This window comes from Ammodytes marinus (genome assembly GCF_949987685.1).
Source record: "Ammodytes marinus genome assembly, chromosome: 10".
Lineage (NCBI taxonomy): Eukaryota > Metazoa > Chordata > Actinopteri > Uranoscopiformes > Ammodytidae > Ammodytes > Ammodytes marinus.
Genome location: NC_137214.1, coordinates 17,590,405 through 17,617,196, shown reverse-complemented (window position 1 = coordinate 17,617,196; position 26,792 = coordinate 17,590,405). Strand labels below are relative to the sequence as shown.

At 39.4% G+C, this 26,792-nt stretch overlaps 1 protein-coding gene across 1 annotated transcript in view; it reads right to left on the bottom strand.

The window, feature by feature from the left end:
- Positions 1–844: 844 nt before the first annotated feature.
- LOC307256155 (ecto-NOX disulfide-thiol exchanger 2-like) overlaps positions 845–26,792 on the bottom strand; it is a gene marked incomplete at its 3' end in the record, with an annotated part of 75,174 nt that continues 49,226 nt past the window's right edge. Inside the window, exons 6-13 of the mRNA XM_080035042.1 lie at positions 26,434–26,540; positions 23,791–23,908; positions 19,598–19,785; positions 12,090–12,221; positions 8,271–8,327; positions 7,222–7,327; positions 3,722–3,807; positions 845–976 (exon numbers count right to left, since the gene is read on the bottom strand). Of these exons, the coding sequence (XP_079891168.1) occupies positions 845–976; positions 3,722–3,807; positions 7,222–7,327; positions 8,271–8,327; positions 12,090–12,221; positions 19,598–19,785; positions 23,791–23,908; positions 26,434–26,540 (926 nt within the window). The remainder of the gene's footprint in view (positions 977–3,721; positions 3,808–7,221; positions 7,328–8,270; positions 8,328–12,089; positions 12,222–19,597; positions 19,786–23,790; positions 23,909–26,433; positions 26,541–26,792) is intronic.

Sequence of the window (26,792 nt, the reverse complement as noted above, 5' to 3'; positions counted from 1 at the left end):
AAACAGTCTGTATTTGTAAAATGAACCGGACATGGAACGCATCGTTTCAATGTCCTCTGATGGAAAATATAAATAAGTATCTTGATGTATAATGAAATCACTGGTATTATCAGATTTCAATTTATCAGACCACAGATAAGTCTGATAAAAAATTTAACAAACGCACATCACAACGTCTGTCCTATCCAGTGTAACGCCTGCAGCATTTTAAGATTCCCATTGATTTTTACATCAACCTGCTCACTGTTACCGTCTTGTGTGCACTTTTAATAATATACACAGAGAGTAGAAAGAAATATCACAATTTATTTTTACATGATTGTACAAAATCAAGGAGAGGCCAGAAAGGAGGTCGGAGAGTTTTGGAGGTTGAAAGTAAACCCTGATGATTTTCATGTCTGGCCCCTTTAAGTCCAGGGCTGCCAGTGCTGAGACCAGGCTTCGGGCTCAGGTACAAAATACAACCAACACAATGAATCCGCTGAGATCGGCTCTTTGAAGGGACTATTGAGTTTAATCCCATGAGTAAAAAGAAAAAGAAAAAATGGAGAGGAGAGAGAAAGAGAGATGACGCACGACTGTCACCATAGAGATACATCCACCTCTTGGTCACCATAGAGATGCTGCCAATTAATTTGCCATCATAATAAATAAAGAAAAATGCATGTTTATCCCTCTGCCCCCCACTCCCACAGAAGAGCCCCATTCCTGATCTTAGATCTGCGGGTGAATAATTTATGCTGCTGCCTGGGCTGGTGGGAGCCAAGTGTCTCCCATTAATAGCGGGCCTCCTTCACCTTTCTAGAGGAGTGATTCATGTCCCAGAAGTGTCACCAGCGATGTCTTATGTGCTTTTGATGCCCTGGAAGCCGCAGAAGTTCCAGCGTTTCTCCAGACTGGCTCCAACACCAGTCAGCTCCTGTTTGAAGGTGCAGGGCAGACGAGAGAGAAGGGCCTCCACCTCACCGGGGTTAATCTGCAAACACACACACACACACACACACACACACACACACACACACACACACACACACACACACACACACACACACACACACACACACACACACACACACACACACACACACACACACACACACACACACACACACACACACACACACACACACACACACACACACACACACACACACACACACAGATGTGTGTAAAGATACAGATATGAGCTACAGGATTTTACGCTGGGTGGGCCGAGGAGAATCAGAACGGCGAAGGTGACGGGACAGAGACAGAAATCCATTGTGCGAGCTGCTGTAGACAACCCACAGTGTCTTACATTAATAACTATGGGGTGTTCAAGCCCTGTGCTGATGTCAGGATGCATTAAAGGTCTATCATGGAGATAGGACTGCTGTGTCATTATAGACAATGGGGCTGTGTGAGTGTGTAGCCGGTAGATAAGCAGAGAGGATTGGGCTTGTTGTTGGGGACTGCAGCCAGCTGTATTGACAAAACTTTGTGGGCTGCTTGATGTGCAGAGTCAGTGTTGAAACAACAGATACACAGGCACACAGCTGCACACAAGCTAAAATGGACACAGAGGTTTAGGATGTATTTCAAACACACACTCACACACACACACACACACACACACACACACACACACACACACACACACACACACACACACACACACACACACACACACACACACACACACACACACACACACACACACACACACACACACACACACACAGACACAGACCTACACATATACTTGTATGTCACACATGTTTAATTCAATAGTTCAACATTCAACATTTAAGGAAACAAGCCTGTTTTTTTTCTTGATAAGAATTTGATGAATTCAATAGTTTTTATATTACTCCATGCCTGTATATTAAGTAGTGAAGTAGGAGCCAAAAGAAATGGGGAAAACAGTTAGCCTGTCCAAAAGTAAAAACAATAAGCCCACCAGCTGCTTTTCAGCTAATTAACACTTTACATCTCTGAAGTTTAGTCCTTACACAACCTTGTTGTGGCTTCATACAGGTATGACAGTGGTAACGATTCTTCTCATCTAACTCTAAGCAAATAGTATATTTTCAAAATGATTAAAATTTTCAGCCCTTCCTCCCTGTCTAAAAATTTGTTGTGTAGACTGTTGATTTTACACTATGTATATTTTAGAAAGTATGACCCAAGTTGTGTCGAGATTGACCAAAACCTTTTACGGTATATAAATTAAAAACTAAACAGCTTAAATTATTAGTTTTATCCTTTTTTACGTGACTGACAGATTATTAATTTGCTACTTTTTTCAACCTGCTGTCTATCATAAAAAATATTCAATTGTTAGGATGTGTGGCTTTTTATGTTCTATATGATTGCAAATAAAATGTATTTGGGTTTTGAACTCTTGGCCAGAAAAAACAATCTATTTGAAGAAATTGTGATGGGCAATCTAAGTATTTTTTTCACATTCTGAAAACTAGATATCAAATTAGTCAATCAAAAAGTAATGATACTACACTCTATGAAAGGCTGATAGGGATTTGGGTTATTCTAATACAATTACTGCAGTTTAAAAAATACGCATTTTCTGTCAAATATATAAGTGGGCAGGAAAAAATAATCTTGCAGTTCCTCACTTTCGAAAAATGATAGCAGCTGGATGTCATCAAACATGAAGAGAAATCCATCTGACTAACAGTCTAAACTGGCAGCGACAGGCAGCAGCAGGCAGACGCAGAACATGAGTATATTTATTAAAAAGTTGTGCAAATGGGGACATGTTAAAACTAGAAAGCTAAAACTGCAACATAACAGACACAGCAGGTCTAAAATGGAGCATATACAAACTTATTCTAACAACTTTCTCACTTTTAACAAGGTGGGAGGAGGAGCTGAGGCCAACAACAAAAGCAACAACAACAGCAACATCAACAATTATGGTTTAGGTCAGCTACCATTGCCTGCCAACATAAGCAACACTAACTTTTCTTCTCAAGAGAGAGTAACATAATCTGTATCTCTCTTATGTCTCAAAAATATCATTAACCCGGGGGTGTGGCTTATATCTTAAAATAGTCCAGTCTAGTTTTCTTAATTTTCAGTATGTACTTTTTTCAACAGCCTTGTTCATAGATTTACCACATAAATAAATTAATTAGCTGAAACACGATTTTTATTTGTGCAACTTTTTGTGTGTCAGAATGGCATCAGGCCATATTTCTTGGTCTGATGTGTATGAAAAAAACAAACAAACACAATGTTATTGAAAAACAAAATACCAAAATAGCTCATGGGGCCCTTTTGAATAATTGTTTCATAGATGGATTTGTGCGTACAGTGGGATCATTTATGAAAAGTAATTGAGGATGAGCATGACTGAATGCCTGAGTACACCACTGTGTTTTTGCCCCGGTTTGTTTACATGCATCCTGGTTAAGTACAGGTATGTGAGTGTGGAGAAATGCAGCTTTAAACTGAGATGTGTGCCCACCAACCTTTGCTGGGATAAACAAAGGCAAAAAAACAAGATTCACTGACAACATTGCTTGCACTTCAGGCTTGTTTTGTTCCTGCATGCCAGCAGCCCAAAATGGCACAGCAGGACCCTGGTATACAGCAGGCCCATATGTCAGCACTGCAGGGAAATTAAATCTATGTCACTATGTCAAGGAGATGAATGTGTGTGTGTGTGTGTGTGTGTGTGTGTGTGTGTGTGTGTCTTTGAATGTGCTGCCTGTGGTACCTTGGTGTCCAAACGCTGTAGGTAGGAACAGATGTATTCGATGCTTGCTCCAAACGGGTGGACGTTCAGGAAGGTTGAAATTATCCCTGTGAGTGAGCAAAAAGGTCACATAGTCATGTTAATTAAACTGTGTGTCAGTAGCCTGTCAACAGCACATCAAATTGAAAAGAAAGAAATCAGATTGTATTATTCCCCCTCCTTTTGCCTGACTGAAAAACAAACAAGGACGCATCGAGTGGCTCTTCTCAGAATCCTGACACTGTTAAAAGCATCTTGGCTCCAGATTAGAGGGAGTGTTTGATGACGTCTTTGATGCCGTTATCGCTCATCAAAGCTGTGTGCTACTGAAGCGCTCAACAAAACCAACCAAGCCATCCGCTTTACACTCTCTGATTTGGCCAGGAGAGAGATAATCCTCCACCTCTGCCTTTTTTTGGTGGCCAATACAAGAAAAGACAAAAAAAAAACCTTCTAAGAAATCTGCATTTTCTCCACGGGTGAAGCAAGGGTAAAGAGCAAAGCCAAAATTCAGATTTTTTTTATACAGAATAACAAGAAGAATTTAATTCCGTAATTCCAGATTTACTACAGATTTTGTCAGGGGCCAGGGCTAACGTTTTTTTATTTTTTTTACAAAATAACCGCCGATGATATGAAACTAGTCATGTACGTTTTGTCCTAATTGTCTCTCTGTTAACCTTCCAAGCAAACAAATAAGCCTCCATATGAGTTGGAAAATGACAAAGAAAGAGAGAAAAGAACAAGAAAAACTATTTTATGTCAGTTACCTCACACAGATTCCATGTACTGCTGAATGCTAAAAGATGGTGATGATGGTGCTTATCTTGCATATAAATGACCTACTTCAGATTACTAATCAAAGGTTCAAGGCAATTACACCTAAATATCCAATACTATTTTCTTATATAACAAGACCATTTATTAGTTTTGTAAATATTTGATAGATTGGGTTTCAGCTAGGGGGATTTGTAAAATTGGGCTGTTGACCTCAGTATTTTTAAAATCATAGCTTCTATCCTTTGTGTCTACAAGAAAAGACCCAAGTTGTAACCACAATCACACTTTGACAGTGACGGAAAATTTGAATGGTGTTTTCAGAAGCATAATAACTGTTTTTTTTTTATTTGTGTTGAACAATCACAACTCGCCGTGGAAAACCTTTTGCAGCTTAACAAAACAAACAAAAAAACTCTTTCATCTTGTATACTTTTGCTTGCCGTCTCTTGTGAAGGGAATGGTTCAAAAGATGAAACAGCTGTTTTCATCTACATTCACTATGTGTAGGGTGAGAAAAGGCAAAGAGATTCCACCCTTTTTTTAAGATCAAGAGTCAAGTGTATGCTTTTTCCTGCGGTGGCTCACATCAACTCCAACAGAACATCAAGAAGCACAATTCTAGCATAAGAAGGTGCTGGGATCTTTTAACTATATGGTCCATCTCTGGGCTAGAAAACAGCCACTCTACTAGGATAGAGTGGAACATATGCAGTAGAACTGGACAGATATACTGTAATTGGAAACATTTAGCAAGTTTCAGGCTTTGAGCCAACACATTTCACTTACAATAAACATGCACAAATGTGTCAAGCGGCAAATTAGGACAAGCCTTTGTTTAGGCTACTCCTACAAATAATGTGGTTTATTATACACATGGGATATACTGTGTGTGTGTGTATATATATATATATATATATATATATATATATATATATATATATATACACATACACAGGTCCTTCTCATATAACTAGCATATTGTGATAAAGTTGATTATTTTCCATAATGTAATGATAATAATTGAACTTTCATATATTTTAGATTCATTGCACACCAACTGAAATATTTCAGGTCTTTTGTTGTTTTAATACTGATGAGTTTGGCATACAGCTCATGAAAACCCCAAATTCCTATCTCAAAAAATTAGCATATCATGAAAAGGTACTCTAAACGAGCTCTTAACCTAATCATCTGAATCAACTAATTAACTCTAAACACCTGCAAAAGATTCCTGAGGCTTTTAAAAACTCCCAGCCTGGTTCATTACTCAAAACCGCAATCATCGGTAAGACTGCCGACCTGACTGCTGTCCAGAAGGCCATCATTGACACCCTCAAGCAAGAGAGTAAGACACAGAAAGAAATTTCTGAGCAAATAGGCTGTTCCCATAGTGCTGTATCAAGGCACCTCAGTGGGAAGTCTGTGGGAAGGAAAAAGTGTGGCAGAAAACGCTGCACAACCAGAAGAGGTGACCGGACCCTGAGGAGGATTGTGGAGAAGGGCCGATTCCAGACCTTGGGGGACCTGCGGAAGCAGTGGACTGAGTCTGGAGTAGAAACATCCAGAGCCACCGTGCACAGGCGTGTGCAGGAAATGGGCTACAGGTGCCGCATTCCCCAGGTCAAGCCACTTTTGAACCAGAAACAGCGGCAGAAGCGCCTGACCTGGGCTACAGAGAAGCAGCACTGGACTGTTGCTCAGTGGTCCAAAGTACTTTTTTCGGATGAAGGCAAATTTTGCATGTCATTCGGAAATCAAGGTGCCAGAGTCTGGAGGAAGACTGGGGAGAAGGAAATGCCAAAATGCCTGAAGTCCAGCGTCAAGTACCCACAGTCAGTGATGGTCTGGGGTGCCATGTCAGCTGCTGGTGTTGGTCCACTGTGTTTTATCAAAGGCAGGGTCAATGCAGCTAGCTATCAGGAGATATTGGAGCACTTCATGCTTCCATCTGCTGAAAAGCTTTATGGAGATGAAGATTTAATTTTTCAACAAGACCTGGCACCTGCTCACAGTGCCAAAACCACAAATGGTTTACTGACCATGGTATTACTGTGCTCAATTGGCCTGCCAACTCTCCTGACCTGAACCCCATAGAGAATCTGTGGGATATTGTGAAGAGGAAGTTGAGAGACACCAGACCCAACACTGTGGATGAGCTTAAGGCCGCTATCGAAGCATCCTGGGCCTCCATAACACCTCAGCAGTGCCACAGGCTGATTGCCTCCATGCCACGCCGCATTGAAGCAGTCATTTCTGCAAAAGGATTCCCGACCAAGTATTGAGTGCATAACTGAACATAATTATTTGAAGGTTGACTTTTTTGTATTAAAAACACTTTTCTTTTATTGGTCGGATGAAATATGCAAATTTTTTGAGATAGGGATTTTTGTTTTTTCTTTACTTTTTTGCCAAAATCATCAATATTAAAACAATAAAAGGCTTGAATTACTTCAGTTGTGTGTAATGAATCTAAAATATATGAAAGTATAATGTTTATCAGTACATTACAGAAAATATTGAACTTTATCACAATATGCTAATTATATGAGAATGACCTGTATATATAGGCAATACTCGTTGGCATTTAGCCTTAATTATGACGAGAAATAGAACAGTAGGACACATTTCCACAATGGTATATGCTATCGTTGTATTTTAAATGTAGAGAGTTGTAAATGTGGAGATCCAGTTCGACAGCATACCGACTAGCAGTGCATCCCTCTCGGAGCGAACAGGAGTGGGACGATTCTTCTCTGGGAGACCTTCCTTCTCCTGACTGCAGGAAACCACTGCTGAAGCCGTTACATCCTGAGGTGACACACACACACACACACACACACACACACACACACACACACACACACACACACACACACACACACACACACACACACACACACACACACACACACACACACACACACACACACACACACACACACACACACACACACACACACACACACACACACACACACACACACACACCCTTTTGTCTCAAACTGCAAAGATCACAAAGCACTGTCTAGGGACCCACATACTGCAGGACCTCAATATAACACTGATGCTACTGAAACAATTTACTTGGCAATGCAAGTGCAAAACAAATGTATTAATAAGCATGCAGAGTGTTTACACTGTCAGCAATTGCAGAAGATGAAAATAAACACGTAACAGGTTTCATAAAAAGAAGGTCAAGACAACAAAAAGATGAAGGGAGCAAGAGTTCTGAAAAAAAACAAGAGACAGATAGAGAGAAAGTGCCAAATATGCTAATGGTCAATCTGTTGTTTACTGTGTGCCTGTGACAGCTCCATACACAGAAGTGAGGACAAAGGAGGATATGTGGACTTGATGTGGACTTGATGTGTACGTGTGGTGTGGTGTGTGTGTGTGTGTGTGTGTGTGTGTGTGCGTGGCATATGACTATGAGTGTATAAATTATAACGAGGTGACCTCCTCTCCAGAGTTTCACCTACATTAGAGTTGTCAGGACACATTGGCCTTGCCTAATGTAAGAATGTGCCCATTTGCTATATGTGTCTGTGTGTGGCACTGCACATGGTCCTGCATTTTTTCTAACCCAGTTGTGTCCGGGTGATTTATTCGCTGACAAGTACAGTCGCTATGAATATTGGCCTGTAATGATATGACAGGTCAGTGGAAGAGTTAAGAGAGTAGACGGGGCAAATATAAAAAAAGGCAAATATTGAGTGGTGAGTGTTGAGGGATGGGTTTATTCCTCACTTACACTGACTTGATTAGCACTCTGTTCGCTCCCTCTGTCATCTCGCTTCAACGTCTCCGGCTAGAGAGTCAATTAGAAAAATGAGAGGAAACGTCAATGAGGAACAAGTCATCCACTAATTCAATCAGACAGAACTAAAAACTCTCTATCTCTCTCTCTGAGGATTTCATACACACACAGACACATGTACATACACAGCAGCAGCAGCAGCAACAGAAAAGTCAAATAGTTGAAGAGGTGTGAGTGTATTGCTACATGTCCCAGAATAGCAACCCAAAATAATTGGCCCTCTGCTCTGCAGTGCTGCGTGGGAAGCCTCTGATTTATTTAATCAAAGCTGCATCAACAGCACAGCACTCAAGGTGTAAACCTTCTTAATAAGTTTGAATATAAAATGCTGTTTAAGATGACATGCTGACATAATGCTTAAAATGATTAAAAGAAGCTCCTCTTTCATGGCTGCAGGCGGTGATAACATGGCAACAGTTGTGACAGGTGCACAGTGAGAGATGACATCTTGACAGAGGATTTAGGAGACTATGGAGCTGATTTGGTAGCTGCATTATTAAACAGATACACACAGTATTGGGAAATAATGCAGCACACCTGCATGAATGCACACAGCAAATGCATGTTTGCAAGGTTGTATATGTAATCTACCATGCAGTGTCAACACTGAACTCTCTTGTATGGAGGGGGAGACAAAGGCAAAGCAATTTAACCCTTTGTGTTCTCAAAAGATGCCTTCTCTGACATAAAAAGGTGCCAGGTGTCAAATTTTTTATATGTATATTTTATTTTGTACATTTTCATATATTTTTTTTTATTATGCTTCTCTAATCATCACAGCGACTGATATTTTATGATATGAGTGATTTTGCTGCATTCCAAAATGAGATTAAAACTGGATCTAGTGACAGCATGCAATGACTCAGCAAAGGTAAAGCAATGCTGTAACATATATTTTTTATAGAAAACAAAATATTTTTGATAACTTGTATGTGATCATTACATTACATCTACCAAGAGCAGGAGGAGTCAGACACTTTTTTAGTGGTGCTGACTGACAATAGTTTAAGAGGATATAGTAGAGGGAGTTATGCTGCATGTAGGGGCTGACTGGAGTGTGATGGTTGTGCTGGAGGCAAAGGTAGTGCAACACGGGGGAAGGAGTGAGGACGTATTCTGCACATGTGTTTTCTCACTTGTTGGGGAAAGAGAGGTGGCGGAGTGTGACAAGCTCCAGATGAAACACAAACTACCGTATTCCTCTATCCCTTGCTGACCAACAATGCTCATGTTGCTACTTGTCGGTCTCTACTTTTTTTTTTTTTACAAACCTTGCTGTTTCCGTCAGTTGAGCCACTTTTTCCCTCTCTCCATCTCTCCTTCACTCTGTCTCTCTGTCTCTCATTCTCTCAATCTTTCTACCTCCGTTTATGTTTGTCTTAAATACACAATAATGGGGGTACAACTAATAAAATCAGGGTGTACCAACTTGCCTGAATAATTTACCTCTAGAACTTGGAGGTCAGTTACAGAAAATTATTTTGTGATTAACATAGGCAACGGAGTTATGTTAGCCAGGCTCAGTCAAATATGGGTACAATGTTTAATACATACAGTTAGATACTTTTTGAGCAGTGTAGAGCACCCAGCACACCACATATTAGTTCAGGATAGCAGGATAAACCACATACAGAATAATGATGCATGCAAAAGGCTGGCGCAATCGTGTGTAAGCAGCTGCAGAGAGGAGAATGGTGTTTTTTCTCCACTGACAAGGAACAGCTTGTAGCCCTATGATTTTGTCATGTCGCAGTCCAAGAATATAGGCAGACATAAGCTACTGTCATCTCCTTAACATCACCTGAGGACTTCACTGAGGGCCAAATGTGGAATGACTCACGAAGAGATGAACATCCAGAAAACAGAAAGAGATGAAGAATAAAATAAATCCTCACCAGCAGAAGAATAAAACAATTAGCTAAATGAAACCAAAGAGTGAATGTCCCTGCGGACAGACTTGGCCAGCCGGGAAAGGGAAAACATAAAAGGGAGTGGAGCCTACACTCAAATAATTTATTTAATTTCAATCGTTAGCTGCACGGAAATTACATCTTTGTTGTATTGTTTTGTTTGCTTCTTAAATATGCCTGCTGTAAGGATGGAGAAAGTGTTGGTCTCTTCACAGCAGCTTTTTTCTGCACTACAAATTCCGGATTAAATTTTTTTCACAGCGCACAGCTACAAACTGCTTGACATGAATACAAACTGTAAATGTCAGTTTCACTTTTCTCCCGTCAACCTATCAGCAGCCTCATTAGTATTGAGACTTCCAAAAACATGGCAGGGGAGGCACTTAACATTCCTAAAATATGCAAACAATTTCCGCTTCAGAACTACTAAGGGGGCAAACAAATCTCATCTTGGTGTAAAAGCACCAGACAGGGAACAGCTCCTAGCTTGATTTGAGTCTGAAACTGGGAGAGAAATCCCCATGCGCATTTAAGAAACATTATTACTTTTTCAGGGGAATTCCTTTTTAACATTCAACACATGTTAATTTATAATACTTAGAATTTTCACAATATCAAATCCCCATACTATTTATTGTAGGATTTTTATTTACAGTAATAGCCACTAATATATTTTACTTTCTATGATTAGTTTCTTTTTAGTAGTTTTCAATGTAAGTGGTGGGGTTCGCCATTCCCAAGTTTTAAATTGCCCTCACACTGGGATTGACAAGAAATCATGCATTTAAAGCTGTAATCTGTAAGATTTGAGTTATGTTGTTTGTAGCGGCAGCTTTCGCAGTAAGATGTAATTGCAGGCTCATATACAGGTACATGGCACACGAAAATAAACATTCCTCTGGACAAATCTAGCTGGGGAAATCAGGTTTTGCTATTCCCCAAGCCCGATTACCCTAACCATGTTAGTTGTTTACATGACATTTAAAGGAAATTAGCTTGAAGGAGAATGCCTAACCTGTAACCTGGGCACTTAAGTGAATCGATTGTGCACTCATTGTGCACTGATTGATATTTAAATCGCAGTTCTCCCAAAGCCACACCAGAGCTGTATTAAGTTACTGCTAATGCAAACCAGACATGTACTACTGCTTCTAGTTCACATGGCTTGGGCTGGCATTTAAGTGAAGCGGCGGTTAGCGCTGAGCACAAGTGATCATCAAAAATGTTCCAACAAAACAAGACGACCGTCATGCCATGATGGAAAGAGACAAATTAATGACTTCTTAATTAAAACAAGGTGAGCTTGTGTGGCTTCACAGTAAACGGACACACCAGTTGCTTTCTGTTGAATTTTTGACAAAGTAAGCTGCATTATCTTCGAAGTATTTGCTGCTCACGTAAAGTATTAAACCACAGACAATGCCAAATCAACGAGGCCACTATAGCTTAAAGATTCTCCCTTCATATGTAACATTTGACATTTCAATTTCTGCGTCTGATCCTTCGTTTTTCAAGCCTGCATCCTAAATTGCTGGTTCAATTCTATTGATCTGGACTTCCAATAATAACAGTCTTTTTCTATTTTCTATATGTTTAATAAATAAACCTAAGATATTGATTGTTTTTCTTAAATTATCAGAGCCTTAACAATACTAAACCATCTTTCACTGTGCTGGGTTGATTCAGGGAAAAATCATTTGACCGCATTTTAAATGCAGCAAATCTTCACTATAATGCATTCAGCGGCATGTGAAACCTTTTCCCAAAGTACAATACTTGTCCTGCAGCAAAAGTTATTATTTTACTTGTCTTATCATGTGGGTGTGTTTGTTTTCTTTCTGACCTGTAGTGAGTGTGTGGTCTGCAGGGTGTCCTTCAGGTTATGGATTTGGTTCTTCAGCTGCTGTTTGTCTTCCACAGTCTTTTCAAGGTCTGTCTCTCGCTCCTTCAACTCATCCCGCAATCTCAGCAGTTGCTAAACATGTTAGAGAAAGAAGAGTGGTTATCCATGTTAGCCAGGTTTACCCAAAAGCTGATCTTCTCTTTGTTTGCTTTGTTTCAACCCTCACGAATCAAAAGGGTAACATTCGTGTTGGGAGGAATCAAAAATAAGGACTCCCTCATCAGCTTCTAACTTTTAATGTGATACTAAACAAGTCATCAGTTACAGTGCGGCTGTTTGTGCAGTGTGTGTGTGTGTGTGTGTGTGTGTGTGTGTGTGTGTGTGTGTGTGTGTGTGTGTGTGTGTGTGTGTGTGTGTGTGTGTGTGTGTCTGTGTCCAGTTAGGTGAAGAATTATCACTGGTTTGGAGACAGGGAGCCACAGAGTGATACAGCTGGTCAGCAAGGCAGCAGCTGCACATAATCATCACCTCTGCATATCTGGGACATCGTTCGTATAAAGTTTAAAAAGTGTGCTATGCAGATCATACATGATGCAGTTGCACCCTTTTTTATTTTCTTTTACCATAATGAGTTGCTCAGATGTGTATTGTATTTTATTTTAGGCACACATTTTGCAGTACAGGTAAGAAGACATAAAACACAAGTTTAGAAATCATATAGCTAAGAACCAGTTTACATAGCCTGGTACCGCGCACTTACCTACTTCAGCTCAATTTTAATTTCCCTTCAGTAGTCAGTCTGGGTCCGCAGTATATTCTTGGGTTTTTCACAGCCATATTTTTGGCTGTGCAATCAGCGAACAGAGGGAGTGGCTGAGAACAATGACGTTGACGTTGAGCGCCAGTTTCAGTTGCAGTCAGAAGCCGGCGCAAGACATACGTCACTATCAAACGTTATGCAATTGGTTATGGCAGATCCAGAGTGGCACTGGGCAGATAAATAGTTTTAAACTTCAACAGACACCTGCCTTCAAGTGAGTTAACGTTTGTCAATTGAGCGATTCCAGACCTTCTGTACAAATAAAATTAAGTACAATGGTCTGGTAGGACCAGGCTACAGTTAACACACATGATGGTGAAATTAAAAAGACTATAGGCAAGGGAAACTTTACATCGCACCATTCATGCCCTGCAGATAATGTGAGCAGGTTTCTTTTGAAATGTAGGTCACATAAAATCCTTTCATATCTAAGAAATTTACTGAATAAACATCTATTTTTGGCCTAAAAATTGGCCCGACTTAGTAATTAGTGTTTTGAAGCCTGGTATTCACGTGTTCTGCATTTCTTATCATGTAAGGCACAATGATGTTTATTGCACTTGGCATGTCACAGCACATGTTGTAATTGGAACACTTTTGAACCTGGCAAATCCTAGTGTTAATTGTATCTCAAAAAGGTGTCTAAAGGAAATCTGTATGACAGGTTTTTTATAAGCATGAGTTTTTTTTAATCACGCTTTTCCAGTTTCCTATCAAGATGTAGACAAGGCAACCCTAAGATACATTCAAAAAATGTAAAGTAGTAATCCAGATGGCATAGCAAGATATAGAAGAGATTACACTTTCAGTTGCAGATGTAAATTCGGCCCATTATATCCAGTGGGGGGATATTCTCTAAATGAGGTTAATCCTCTGCATATATTTAAATTACACCTGGCTGCCTCTGAGATGCTGAGGTCACGTCATAGTGCAAATGAACATCTTACCAAATGAGCTTACATTAACTAATTTGAATGCCGACAAGAGACGGACTGAATAAAGAAAGTGCAAATGTGGAATGTGTTTTGGAAGAGCCTGGACGCAAGAGAGGATTCTCTTAAAAACATCACAAAAAAATCGTATTCAATGCAAATTGAAAGCAAAAACATCAATGTAAAGGCTTGACACAAAACAGTGACATCATAACAGTGAGTGCTGTGCCGGTCCTCAAGTTGTTCAAATGTAGGCGGCAAGCACCAGAAGGCAAATCTCAACATATGCTCTCTGCCCCTCTGAGACTGAACCTTGTCACAGTGATAAACAGAAGACTGTGGCCGCACTGTGAAGCTCCCTGATGTCAATGCACATGTGGGAATGTGCAGCAGTGAAAAAAACAACAGATGTGCTCAAGCAGCCAACCTTTCCTAGGTAAATATAGTCTTAAAAATGTTAGAATTTAAGCTCTTCGGATTATTTAAATGGAACACAAATGTGGTTAGTGAACGTATTTTGCAGCAAAAAGGTCTTAAGAGGGAAAACATTTGCCATCACATGAATACCCTTTGCATGTAAGCCTTCCTCAGCTCGTCTTTATACTGTATGGAATCAGTCAATATATTTTCAGGTTTCAAGGTGAAAATCTATTTTCAAGTGGCATCATGGAGGATGTGTGGCACCGAAGGATATAAGGGACAATTATCTGCTAATAACACATCTGCATTTTGAATACGTTTACATTTGAGACTGGGGGAGAAAAGTGTTCAAATGATCAACTGATGTATTTCATATGGACATGCCGGCAGCAGTGGCGAAGTGGGTAGGGAGATCGCCTCTGGAGTGCAGGGTCGGAGGTTCGATCCCCCGTCTCCCCGCCACATGTCGAAGTGTCCCTGAGCAAGACACTGAACCCCAAATTGCTCCCGATGGTTCAGAGAGCGCCTTGCATGGCAGCTACTGCCATCGGTGTGTGTGTATGAATGGGTGAATGTGGTAAGATATGTAAAGCGCTTTGGGGCTGAGAAAATCGGCTAGAAGGCGCTATATAAGTCATGTCCATTTACCATGCCGAAGACACATTTCATGAAGGTGATTACAATGCACTTTCAAATAAGTGAAATAATTGGTGAAGAACCTTGAACACTATATTTTCTCTGACATCTCTTCGCTTGAAGGAACAGTAAATGCACATAGGGGCTATTTGACAGCACAGCAGGTGATAAGTAAAGTGGATTTCCGCCCGGGGAAGTATTTTCTTTTTCAATTGAATTACTAAACTTTCCCGAGGGTATTTTTCAATTTAATATGGCCTGAAGTGGTCGTTCTCAATGCAGATCCATGGGAGACTTGCTGTCAGCTTTAGTTTCTGTCTAATTGTAAAACTCAAAAACAAAAACAAAACAAATGTATTCACATCCTTGGCCCTTAGGAAACACATGCCCATAGCTACCCAACATTGGATGATATTTGATAAGTATAATAGGCATTATAAATTGATGCTGCAATCCATACAGTACAGAAACTGAAAATGTCATTCAACGATCAAGTGACACAGTGGTGCTATGTAAATATAAATATATGATCAACTGTAGCAATACAGTATAATGCGTATAGGAAGAATCACTACACGGCACTGGAAATATGACTATTACAATACGTTGTATTAAAATTACAATTAAATAAGTCAAAATGATCATTATAACTAATGCAGGGGTTTATATGTTAGTCTTGTGGGAGTTAAAGTATGATTGATTCATTGTGTGTACTGTATGGCAAGACTGTAATGTTTGAAATGGTAGCTGACGGGGAAAAAAACACAGAGGTAAAATCAATCATAACAATAGGGCTGCAGCAAATAATTATTATCATTATCAATTGATCTGGTGATTATCTTCTCAATTAATTTAAATCGTTTAAAACATCTACAGTTTTTTTCTAAAAAAAAAACACTACATAGGGCCCAAGACAAGTTATTCCAATGAATAAAAACAAAAAATACGAAATGTACTGAAAAATCATAAGAATACAAGGTTACAATTGTAGCAGCTGGACCAAGAAATTATTTGGCAGATTTGCTTAAAAGATTTAATGAAATTACTAATTGATACTATTATAAAAATAGTGGGTTTTATCAGCATTATTTTTATTTGTTTTAAACCGCCACCTTCCGAGGGCAGAGCAACCCAGTATCGGAACCTGCGTTGTACATGACATGCTTTGGACAACGTGTGTGTCTGCAAAAATAATGACAAAGGGGCAGCCTGTAGACTTATACAGTCAAGTGCGAAAGTTTGTGAACCCCTTGAGCCTTTTGGAATTTTATTTATTTTAACCATTATTAATTCATTTTTATCAATACCAGTATTTTTTATATGAAATAACAGATGTTTGTTTATCAATTGAACATTTTTCTTTTCCAGAAATCAATTGTTAAAACAGATAAAACAAATTATTTGACGAATGTTGTATGTGCAAAAGTTTGTGAACCCTGAGCTGCATTGCTTAAATCGAGCAGGTTGACACAATCAGGTGGGCCAAATTGGTTGATGAAATAGACCAATGTAATGAGAGATCTTTAGGAAAGAAATTGGGCGGCACTAGATAAAACAGAGATAAAACCAGGTCAGTTTAGGCTCACCAAAGTGAACCCATACAGGTCAGACATGCTAAAAGGGAAACAAATCTCAGAGGATCTCAGGAATAGAGTTTTGATGTTGCACATTTGTCTGGGGACAGTTATAAATTCATAAAAAAAATTTGAGCTCAATCGGTCCACCGTGAGGCAAATCATCTACAAATGGAGAGCTTTAAGAGTGACTTAACATCTGCCTAGAAGTGGACTTCCTTCAAAAATATCCTCAATCGCCACAAGAAAAGTGATTTTTCAGGTAAAAGCCAACCCAAACATTACATCTGGAGATTTGCAGACAATTTGAAACCACCATTATTCACTTGGGAGAAGGTTCTGTAGGTGGTAGGCAGAATTGCGTTTTTGCCCAAACATGGCGGTTTTGGTTATGACCAAACAGTTCAATTTTGGACTAATTTGTCCACAGAATAAGACTTCAGGTATCTCCAGGTGCTCTGTGGCAAAGTTGTGACAAACAGTTTTGTTCTTTTTTGAGAGCAGAGGCTTCTTCAGCAACCATCCCATGAAAGCCATGTTGACTGAGTTTTCTTCTTATTGTGGAACCATGCACATCTGTCCCAGATGCTGCACGAGAGGTCTGCAAATCACTAGATGTAATGTTTGGGTTGGCTTTTACCTGAAAAATCACTTATCTTGTGGCGCTTGTGGATATTTTTGAAGGAAGTCCACTTCTAGGCAGATGTTCAGTCACTCTTAAAGCTCTCCATTTGTAGATGATTTGCCTCACGGTGGACCGATGGAGCTCAAACTTTAAAAAAAATAATTTATAGCTGTCCCCAGACAAATGTGCAGCATCAAAACTCTATTCCTGAGATCCTCAGAGATTGGGTTCCCTTTTAGCATGTCTGACCTGTATGGGTTCACTTTGGTGAGCCTAAACTGACCTGGTGTTATCTCTGTTGTATCTAGTGCCACCCAATTTCTTCCCTAAAGATCTCTCACTACATTGGTCCATTTCATGACTCAATTTGGCCCATCTGATTGTGTTTACTTGCTCGATTTAAGCAATGCAGCTTAGGGTTCACAAACTTTTGATCATACAACATTTGTCAAATAATTTGTTTTATCTGTTTTAACAATTTATTTCTGGGAAAGAAAAATGTTGAATTGATAAACAAACACCTGCTATTTCATATAAAAAATACTGGTATTGATAAAAATGAATTATTAATGGTAAAAATAAATAAAATTCCAAAATGTTCAAGGGGTTCACAAACTTTCGCACTTGACTGTATGAGCAGCTTGAGAGCTCCTACACAGCCATCGTCCACCCACACTGGTATTTTAACTTAATCTGCACAATTATAACCATTCTCAAGACTGTGTGGGTGTGTGCACACCGTGCAAGTCTGTCACCGCTGTCTCACTCTGTCACTCCCCCGCTTGCCTGAAGTTGATTTGAAAGCTGAGGTCGAAGGAGAAACACTGAAGGGGCATCGCAAGATAAAGGTTTTGTTTCATTAACCCAGATCCCTGAGACCTCTGATTTACAAATGTACATATTTTGGAGCTGCCTGCAAAGGGAGCGCTTTGTCTTCCTCACCTTGAAAAGATAAATGTTTTAGTTACAATTACACTATGTTCCTCCACCTTACTGGACAAACAACTTTAAGACATAATGTTTGGTTTAATGTGAACTGCCTTGATATTAGGCTGTGTTCGGAAATCCATACGAACGTCCTACATCCTACATACTCAACATCTATATACTACATACTGTCTACTCAAAGATGGATTGTGTATGCGAGGTGCGTCGAAACATTCACACTGAAGTATACTCAAGCAATAAAGAATTTCTTCTTCTTCTTATAAGACGTTTAGACGTGGTTTAGCGTATTGCCGCCCTCCACAGGTTAGATATAGAAGATTTTTACATACAGTCCTGTGTTGTGCAGGAAATGCAGAATTTGTAAATAAAGAATAAAAAAAAAACTTTCTTGTCGTTTGAAAAGACGCGATGCATTGTGGGGCGGTTGAGTAGGAAAAGTATCCAATCGATCCATAACCAAAATCTTCCCGGAAGTTAGTACTCATCCGGGAATTTCTCGCATACCCAAACTCGCATACCCAACCGTCACATACTCAAATTGAAGTCAAAATGAGTATGAGTAGGACGTTTGGCTTTCCGAACACAGCCAGCGTTTTACAGCTCACTGAAAATGAGACATTGTTGGTAAACACTGATTTCTCTGAAAACAAATGTTTCTGTGCTTCAGGCTACTTTGCGTTGTCACATCCAATGATCTTCAATTTCTCAGAGCAGTGAAGTACAGTTTGATCTGACCTGTGTTTGCATCACTCATTACTGTCAGCTGTGATAAGCCAAACCTGCCATGATTCACACACAGCCACACACACACACACACACACACACACACACACACACACACACACACACACACACACACACACACACACACACACACACACACACACACACACACACACACACACACACACACACACACACACACACACACACACACACAAAGTGGTTGAGGTTTGTTGTCATATCTTGCCGAGGTTCCTCTTGCGCGACTGAACTGGGGCTGTTGTTTTGCTTCTACATTTCCCAGAAAATCATTTCCAAGTATGACTTAGGTAGGATAATTTCACCCATTTTCACTGGAAAATATCTTGTTTTGAGAGTGTTAACCGACGATAAGACAATTCTCAAAACAGGAACAATAAGATGGGAAACAAACGGTAAATGCTGCCTGTTTTGGAGGTTAAAAAGAGTCAAGCACCACAACAGCTTTTTCAGAGGGACATTATTTGCAGCGCAGAGCTTACGATATTGTTTTAGATACTGACATTGATTCTATACTAGTACCATACTGTTTGTTTCAAAATAACAGCATGTGTCAAAACATGTTGAACAGGTTTTATTACTCTAACCTTGAATCACAGGATCCATCTAATGGAGCTTCTTTTTCAGGTTCTTTGTAAAACCCAAATCTTTTGCAGTCAAAGTTGCATAATAGTTATAACCTTTGCATTATTTAATATGTTTTCGTAACTCCGTCCCATGAGAACATCTCAGCCTGACTTATAAGAGACATTACATTTTAATCTCTATTGGCTTTCCATAGGACTCATTACCTTCTGCATGCCCTGCAGAGCCTGCTGTAGGAAGCTGAGCTGCTGGGAGTGTGTGTTGTCCTCCTCACTCCTGATTGGTTGGTTCTTGCCTTGTTCCTGTTTGAGCAGCTCCACTTCGTTCCTGTAGCCGTCCAGCTGGCAGCGCAGGGAGTCATTCTCCTCCTTTAAGGCTTCGGCTTGGGAAACACCTACACATTCAAACGGTACACAAACACACACACACACACAGTGACACAGAATTAGAATTACCCAATACTCCATTGTATGTATGTGCACTCAGAAAGAATCTCTCCCTAAGTTTCAACAAGAGACAAAAACCTATTGCCCTTGCTTTAAAGACAGTTCCCAAAATGACAAACTCCCATAAAAGAAATACCCGACTTCTTTCAAATTTCAAAAACATATGCAATTTTCACCAATTATCAAGTAACTTCATCTGTCAACTGCACATACTTTAAATATATACACTGACTCTACTCTGTAAATCGTTATTTTTCTCTATTCTTTTATTTCACATTGGCAGATTCAAAATACATATTGTTCACAGCGCTGACGTTAAATAGAAAATGTTTAATCTCAGCGACAGAAAAAGTCTAGAGAATCTCACCAGCGGTTTAAAGACAAAGCATCATTCTCCTCTTTTTACATTTCTGAGCCAAATGCAGAGTATGAGAGCCTTTAAGACATTGCTTTCCCATGCTGCCAGTGAAATGCAATCCCTTTTGAAAAATGGGAAAAGTGCCTTTTATCTCTAAATAGGCTTTTGACTTCAATAGGATTCTCCTTTTTTCTATTCTTTCCTTCCTATTAACTTTCCTGGAAAAATGTAATTCTCACTGACCTCATTGAGACTGAAAGCAGAACAAAGCAGATTTCATGGTTTTGATCTAAAATCCACCGCTAATATATTTAAAAAATCACAGAAATCAGACTTTTCAATACTCTCACCAGTTGCTTGAAAGTATAATAACGTGCCTACCCCAAAATGATATATAGGCAAAGGATTAATCCACAATGGGTACAGGAGTAAAATAATTTAAATGGTTAAGATAAGATTTGTATTTGATGGTAAGGGTTACATTTAAAGAATTTAAAAAAATATATATTTCAGGCAATCTGCTTCAATCATGCTTAAAAATACCTGGATGCTATCTGGTTGGGATTTTCATTGTGGAAATCAGTATGCATTTTGGGCAATTCTGACACACCGGAAGTGACGTCACATTGACAGAGCCTACGAGTGAAAAGGTGAAAACAACCAGCGATGCAACGGATATATAAGCAAGATGGGCAATTTAGAGACGTGATGTTTTGATTAAATAAATAAGTAAAAGTGTGTCCCAATTGTGTGCCTTATGCATAATAACTAGATATGTTTTATGATTATCTGTATAATGTAGAATAGAAAAAAGATTTGGAACACAGCCATGTTTAGTCTCTGTTTTCACACAATTCTTAGATAAGCAGACCGCTTGAGGGTAAAACAGTTTGTGAATCAAAATCAGCAAAGATGCACAAGTTTGTATTCATTAACATACAAATGCATATTTCATGAACTGGCAACCTAACGGTTCAGCTTAAAAGCAAAGTTGTCAACATGCAAAAAACAGAGATGCAAACCATAGGGTGGAGAGAATACAAGCCGATACAAAGCATATTTGAGCAGGCAGTTATGAAAAAAGCAATGTGAATTATTTCTCACTCCCAATATCCCCTATTCCCTGAATATGAAACCCTGCCATCAGGGAGAACGTCCCGTTTGCCAAAATGCAAATCAAATCGCCTAAAACTATAATTTCTCCCAGCCTCCATTAAGCTTATGAACAATGTGCAATAGGATATTCTGCAATAAATAGGTTAGCACTTAGCACTGTAGCACTTACCACTTTACTCACAAGTTTTAGAGCAATAGGGCAATGTGCAATAAATACCTGTGCTTCATCCCTACGGCTTACATTTGTTTGCAATACAGCAGAGTGCAAGACTAGCTAACTTCAAAACAACCCCAATCCAACCAAAAACTACTTTTGGTAACACTTGAAGGGGGCATAAATAAGTATTCACAACACTTTATTCCACATGACAAAATGTCTAAATGGATATTTCATTATATCTTCAGAGTAAGTTATTACATTATAAGGTGCTTAAAGCAGACTGTTGCAATGACTTTAAAATCAGAAAGACATATTTCCTATCTTATACAATCCTTTCAATCAGACTGTATTGAAGGAGGTGACCATGTGATGAAATAGTTTAGATGGTAGCAATATCCTGAATTGTGTTTGATAACAATCAACATGTGAATCATATTAGGATCTACAGTGTCTTTCAAAGGCACATTTGAAATATACTTTCATAATGCGTACTGTATGTTATTGGATTACATTTTTTCAAAGCTATGTGTGGAAGCAACATGGATAAATGACTGCATTTTGGAAATATACAGATGGATATGGAGAAATTGTGTACATGTGTGTTTCTGTTTTTTTTTATTACCATGCAGTAGTTACAGTATGGAAGGGGGAAGAGAATATTTGATTATAAAGTCTAATTAACTTGCTGCCCAAGATAGCCAAAAGGCTGGACAGATTCTGACCAATTCTCCATCCATTTACCTTGAATTTCCCTGGTGAGGAATGTAATCAACAAAATCAAAAACATGTACCTGTACACACACACACACACACACACACACACACACACACACACACACACATACACATACACAGACCCCCCCCCCCCCACACACACACACACACACCAGGCTATATGCAATATGATATTTCTTTATGAGCTTCTATGTGTACACATTGTGTACTGCATTCACAGCTACATCATTTATCAAATTCAACAAAGAACACCCGCAATATGACATGTGTTTTATTAGAGCAAGCTTCAGCACTACTACCCTTATTCCCCGTTTAATTGTAGAGTTTCCTTTGGCTGCATACCAGATATATCAGTGAGGAGTTTCAATGTTGTAATAATAACAAAGCATCTCCCAATGTGAAAGCCTAAAGGGCGTGGCTTTCCTTCACAAAAGAGATTTTAAAAGATTAGTTTCATTTATTGTACTGCACAGCTGATTTATCTCTTATTGTGTTGCCTGCTTCCTATATCAGATTACAGGTTCTTTTCCGAGGTAATGCAGGCCACGATTTTCACTCTGTGTGTTTGTGATATAGGATTCAATGTTTTTTTATGGTTTCAAGAGGATCCTTTGGGACAAACAGTTGTAATACAATTTCTTGTGAAAACAATTTGATTGAGGATGCTTTGCCGTACCTAACACATTGCAAGCCCCTCCAGCAGTCTCTGGCATGGGCTGGACAAGTGTGTGGATTTGATGTACACTATTGTCATGCAAGTCAATGCACAATAAAAGATCAAATAAAGGCGCTACAGACAGATATAAATGAATGGTGGATTGGGTTTGAGAAGGCTCTGCTTGCAGCTCAACTTGCTATTTGTAAGGGGTTAAAGTTCAAATTAAAAAGTGGGAGTAATGTTCCTGAAGTAAAGGCCCAGCTTTGTCTGCTTTGTCTTGGCCACGCCGGGCACCAAGGGCACAGGGAATACACCTTCTGCACATAATCAGGTTGCAGAAGGTCTCTTGTATGATTATAGCTGAATGATTATGACTATGACAGAATGCTGTGAAAACAGTGAAAAATACCAGCTAGTGAGTGAACCTTTAACTCATACCAGCTCAGACTGGTTTTGATATCGTATTCCTCAGCAGACCATAAATTGCCCAGATTCCTCAGGGCATAGGCAAGCTCTACAAAAATCACTGTAAACGTTTCTTCTTGGTCAACCATGTTAAATGTACACTGTTTTATTGAACCCGTTTGCAATGGCTTATAATAAAAGTTTTCAATAAATAACGTGTGCGAAAGAGAACACTAATAAGCTTTGTTACTTTTATACTTCAGACTAGGAATGTTCAGGGTAATTCGCTGTTATCCTCATTTCAATGTTGGGACGCACAGTGTGGCTGTGGCTGCTCATCTGACCGTGACTGCCAAGCTGTATCGCATCATCCTCATCCTGTCCAGTCAAATACTAAATTGTTATACAGATTATTCTTACCTTTTAGCGAAAACACCATGAATGTATGGGTCAGTATTGTTTGTGGTAAAGTGCCCACCTCCTTCAGCACCTGCACACAGTGTCAGCTTAAATATTCTTACCCGAGTCCTCTGAGGCTTTGCTGTTAGCAGAGGAGTCCTCTATGTCATCATCAGACATATCCATCTCCTCTTCTCCCCTGATTCCCATTAGATGCTCATTGTGCATGTTTCGAATCTCCTGCAAAATACAAAAACAGAAGCAGTGAAATAGCTGCATTGAGTACATACCTTCTATACTGCTAATAAGGCAATTTTAGCAAAAACTGCGAGCCAACTGGGGGGGCAAGCTCTAACAAACATACACAGGCAGCCATCTGTGTAGCGTCTTCCGGGTTTCAGCTAAAGGTTAACAGGGGCCAGACATCCAGTCTGTGGATACACACCTATACAGGGCTGAATAAGTGACCCTGTCCTTCATGCACACACACTCACGCTTATGCTACTTTTGTCATAGTTGGGAAGTGGAAAAAGGGTAATGTGTCACCTCGCTTAACTCGCATTTGTGCTACCAATGAGTGAAAAATATGAATGCCTGCAGTTTTTAGTTGGTTGATGAAAGTAAAACAATTTCAAATAGTGTAAAAACACACACTCTCTCACACACACACCAAAAAACAACCTCAGTTCAGTTATATGTTTTTTTTTTTTTTTAAGATATTTTTTGGGCATTTTTATGCTTTATTGATAGTGCAGAGAGACAGAGGTGAAATGGGGCAGAGAGGGGAGTGACATGCAGAGAACGACCGCGGGTGGGAATCGAACCCGGGTCTGCTGCTGGGCCCGGCCCGGGAGGGGGACGCCTTACCGACTGAGCTAAAGGCGCCCCCAGTTCAGTTATATGTTTGACTCAGAAACACATTACAATTCAGACATTTTCTACCAAGTGTAAAAAAAGCAGCATGCAATAACTGCAATGGTTGGTGAAATACATTTTTCCCCCATCAATTTACTTTTCAATTTGTCCACTTCAATTTCCTGTGCCATGTCAAAAAGGAGGAACACTGCTGTCCCCTAAGAGACATAACAGCTTCGACCTTAGTGAGAGCAGGAAGGGACATGACATTTTGCCTGTTCAGCTGATTTACTCTGCAGCAGAAGCCTGTAATACAACACGGGAGCGATTCTCCATGGTTTTCAATAGATCAGGCCTTTCACAAAACTTACAAAAGCTGTTTTCAAAGCTGGAATCATCCACCGATGTATACTTTTAGAAGTTTATATGATATAAAGCAGTACAAATAATATTTTTTTAAGTTTAACCTTTAATATTTGGTTGGAAAATAGCAGTCTTTCTGTCGGAAGAACCGCATGGTTTGTCCATTCCTTCCAAAAATGTTACAAATCACTGTTTTGTTGATATAATTAAACAAATATATATTTCATGACACCATCTTAGTAAAGGTTGGCTTGGCATGCATAGGAATGTATATTATATAAAAAAAAAATTACAGAAAAAAGATAAAGTGAAACATGTTTTGTTTTGCTGCATTGAGTCAAAAACAAACACAAAAACTAGATAAGAAAAGAACAGTAACATTTAAGCATCATGTAACCCATAACGTTAGTACATAATCTGCTTGGAGTCTGTCTAGTGTACCGATGGTGAAGGCAGTTTGTCTTATTACAGATACAATGATGGAAACAACACCCGGCCCATCTGAGGAGCCGAGAATAATTCAGGGACTGATTCACACTCCCGTTTAACACAAGAGGCCTTTCAACCGCAACAGTGTCAAACATGGGATTCTGAACATTCACTGCACGTCACAACCCCTGATACAAAGGCTATTGTCATTACACCGGGGAATTAACAACAATGTGTAGAGGCACGATGCTCCGCCTAAAAGCAAATCAATATTCGTGGGTTAGAGTGTAAAGTGTGATTAATATATCAACACCCTCTTATGTGGACAGTTCCCAACAGCGGTTCTGAATGCTCGCTAATGTCATAGATCTATTTCTGGAAAGTTATTAGCATTTTCATAGTTCTGCAGGGGATGTAGTAGCAGGAATGCTATTCTCTTTTGATACTGGACATGAATATTCAAAAAGAAGAGGGCCTCATTGACATTCAACAGAGGAAATGTTTCAGAAACATGCTGCGACAAGGCATTATTCACGATGATGTGTGTTTTGTGTGCGTGTGTGTGTGTGTGTGGATATGACACGTCAAATGCAGTATTTATCAAAAAGGAAGAATGCGTGTGTTAAATGTTATGTTGTGGATCACACCCAAAGCTCAAGGCATTGGGAGATTTAACAGTTCCCCAAACAGATCTAGACCGGATGCTGCACTCCACATTAAAAACAACAGATTAAACAATTGAAGACACAGTTCAGCGCAGCAGATAGGCATCAAAAGCCATGAGTTTCCTGCTTCCTTTGAAGCCTTTAGAGACAAAAGCCTGATTCAGAAGCGTATGACTCCAAGAACCCATTTACACCTGATATTATCATGATCTGTATTCGGTAATGTTCTCTTAATGTGCTTTTTTTGTACTTTGCCGTTACAAAAACACACAATTAATGTTTTAATGTTTTTACTTAACTGCAAAGGGTTGAAAGCATTTTAAAGTACAAACATTATTGAATAAAACAATGCTAAATATGTCCTTACTAAGACTACACACAGCTGAATCAAACTTGTAAACGCAGCAATAAGAAAAAAAGAAGGTAATCTTACAAGAAAATTAAAATACCAACCTCAACCTGCTTGCGCCACATGTCCAGGTTCTTGCGCTGAGCTTTGGAGAAATGGTCCCATGCCTTTTGCTTAGAAGCAGCGTGGAATACAGACACAATCTGTTCAACTGTGGTAAGGATAGAGCAAGTAGAAGAGAGGAAAGGCAAAAGAAAGAGGGAAGGATCAGAGGAGTGAAACAATGGGGATAAATGAGCTGTTCGTCTACAGCATGTATACAAACATGTCAAATATTGAGGCTTTTAAATTATTTACACACATATATAGATGTTTGTTACATAGCACGGCACAGAAGGTACTTTTAGTGTATGTTATAGTACTTTTTTGACACTACTACTAAACTTGACATAGCGTTTTACCA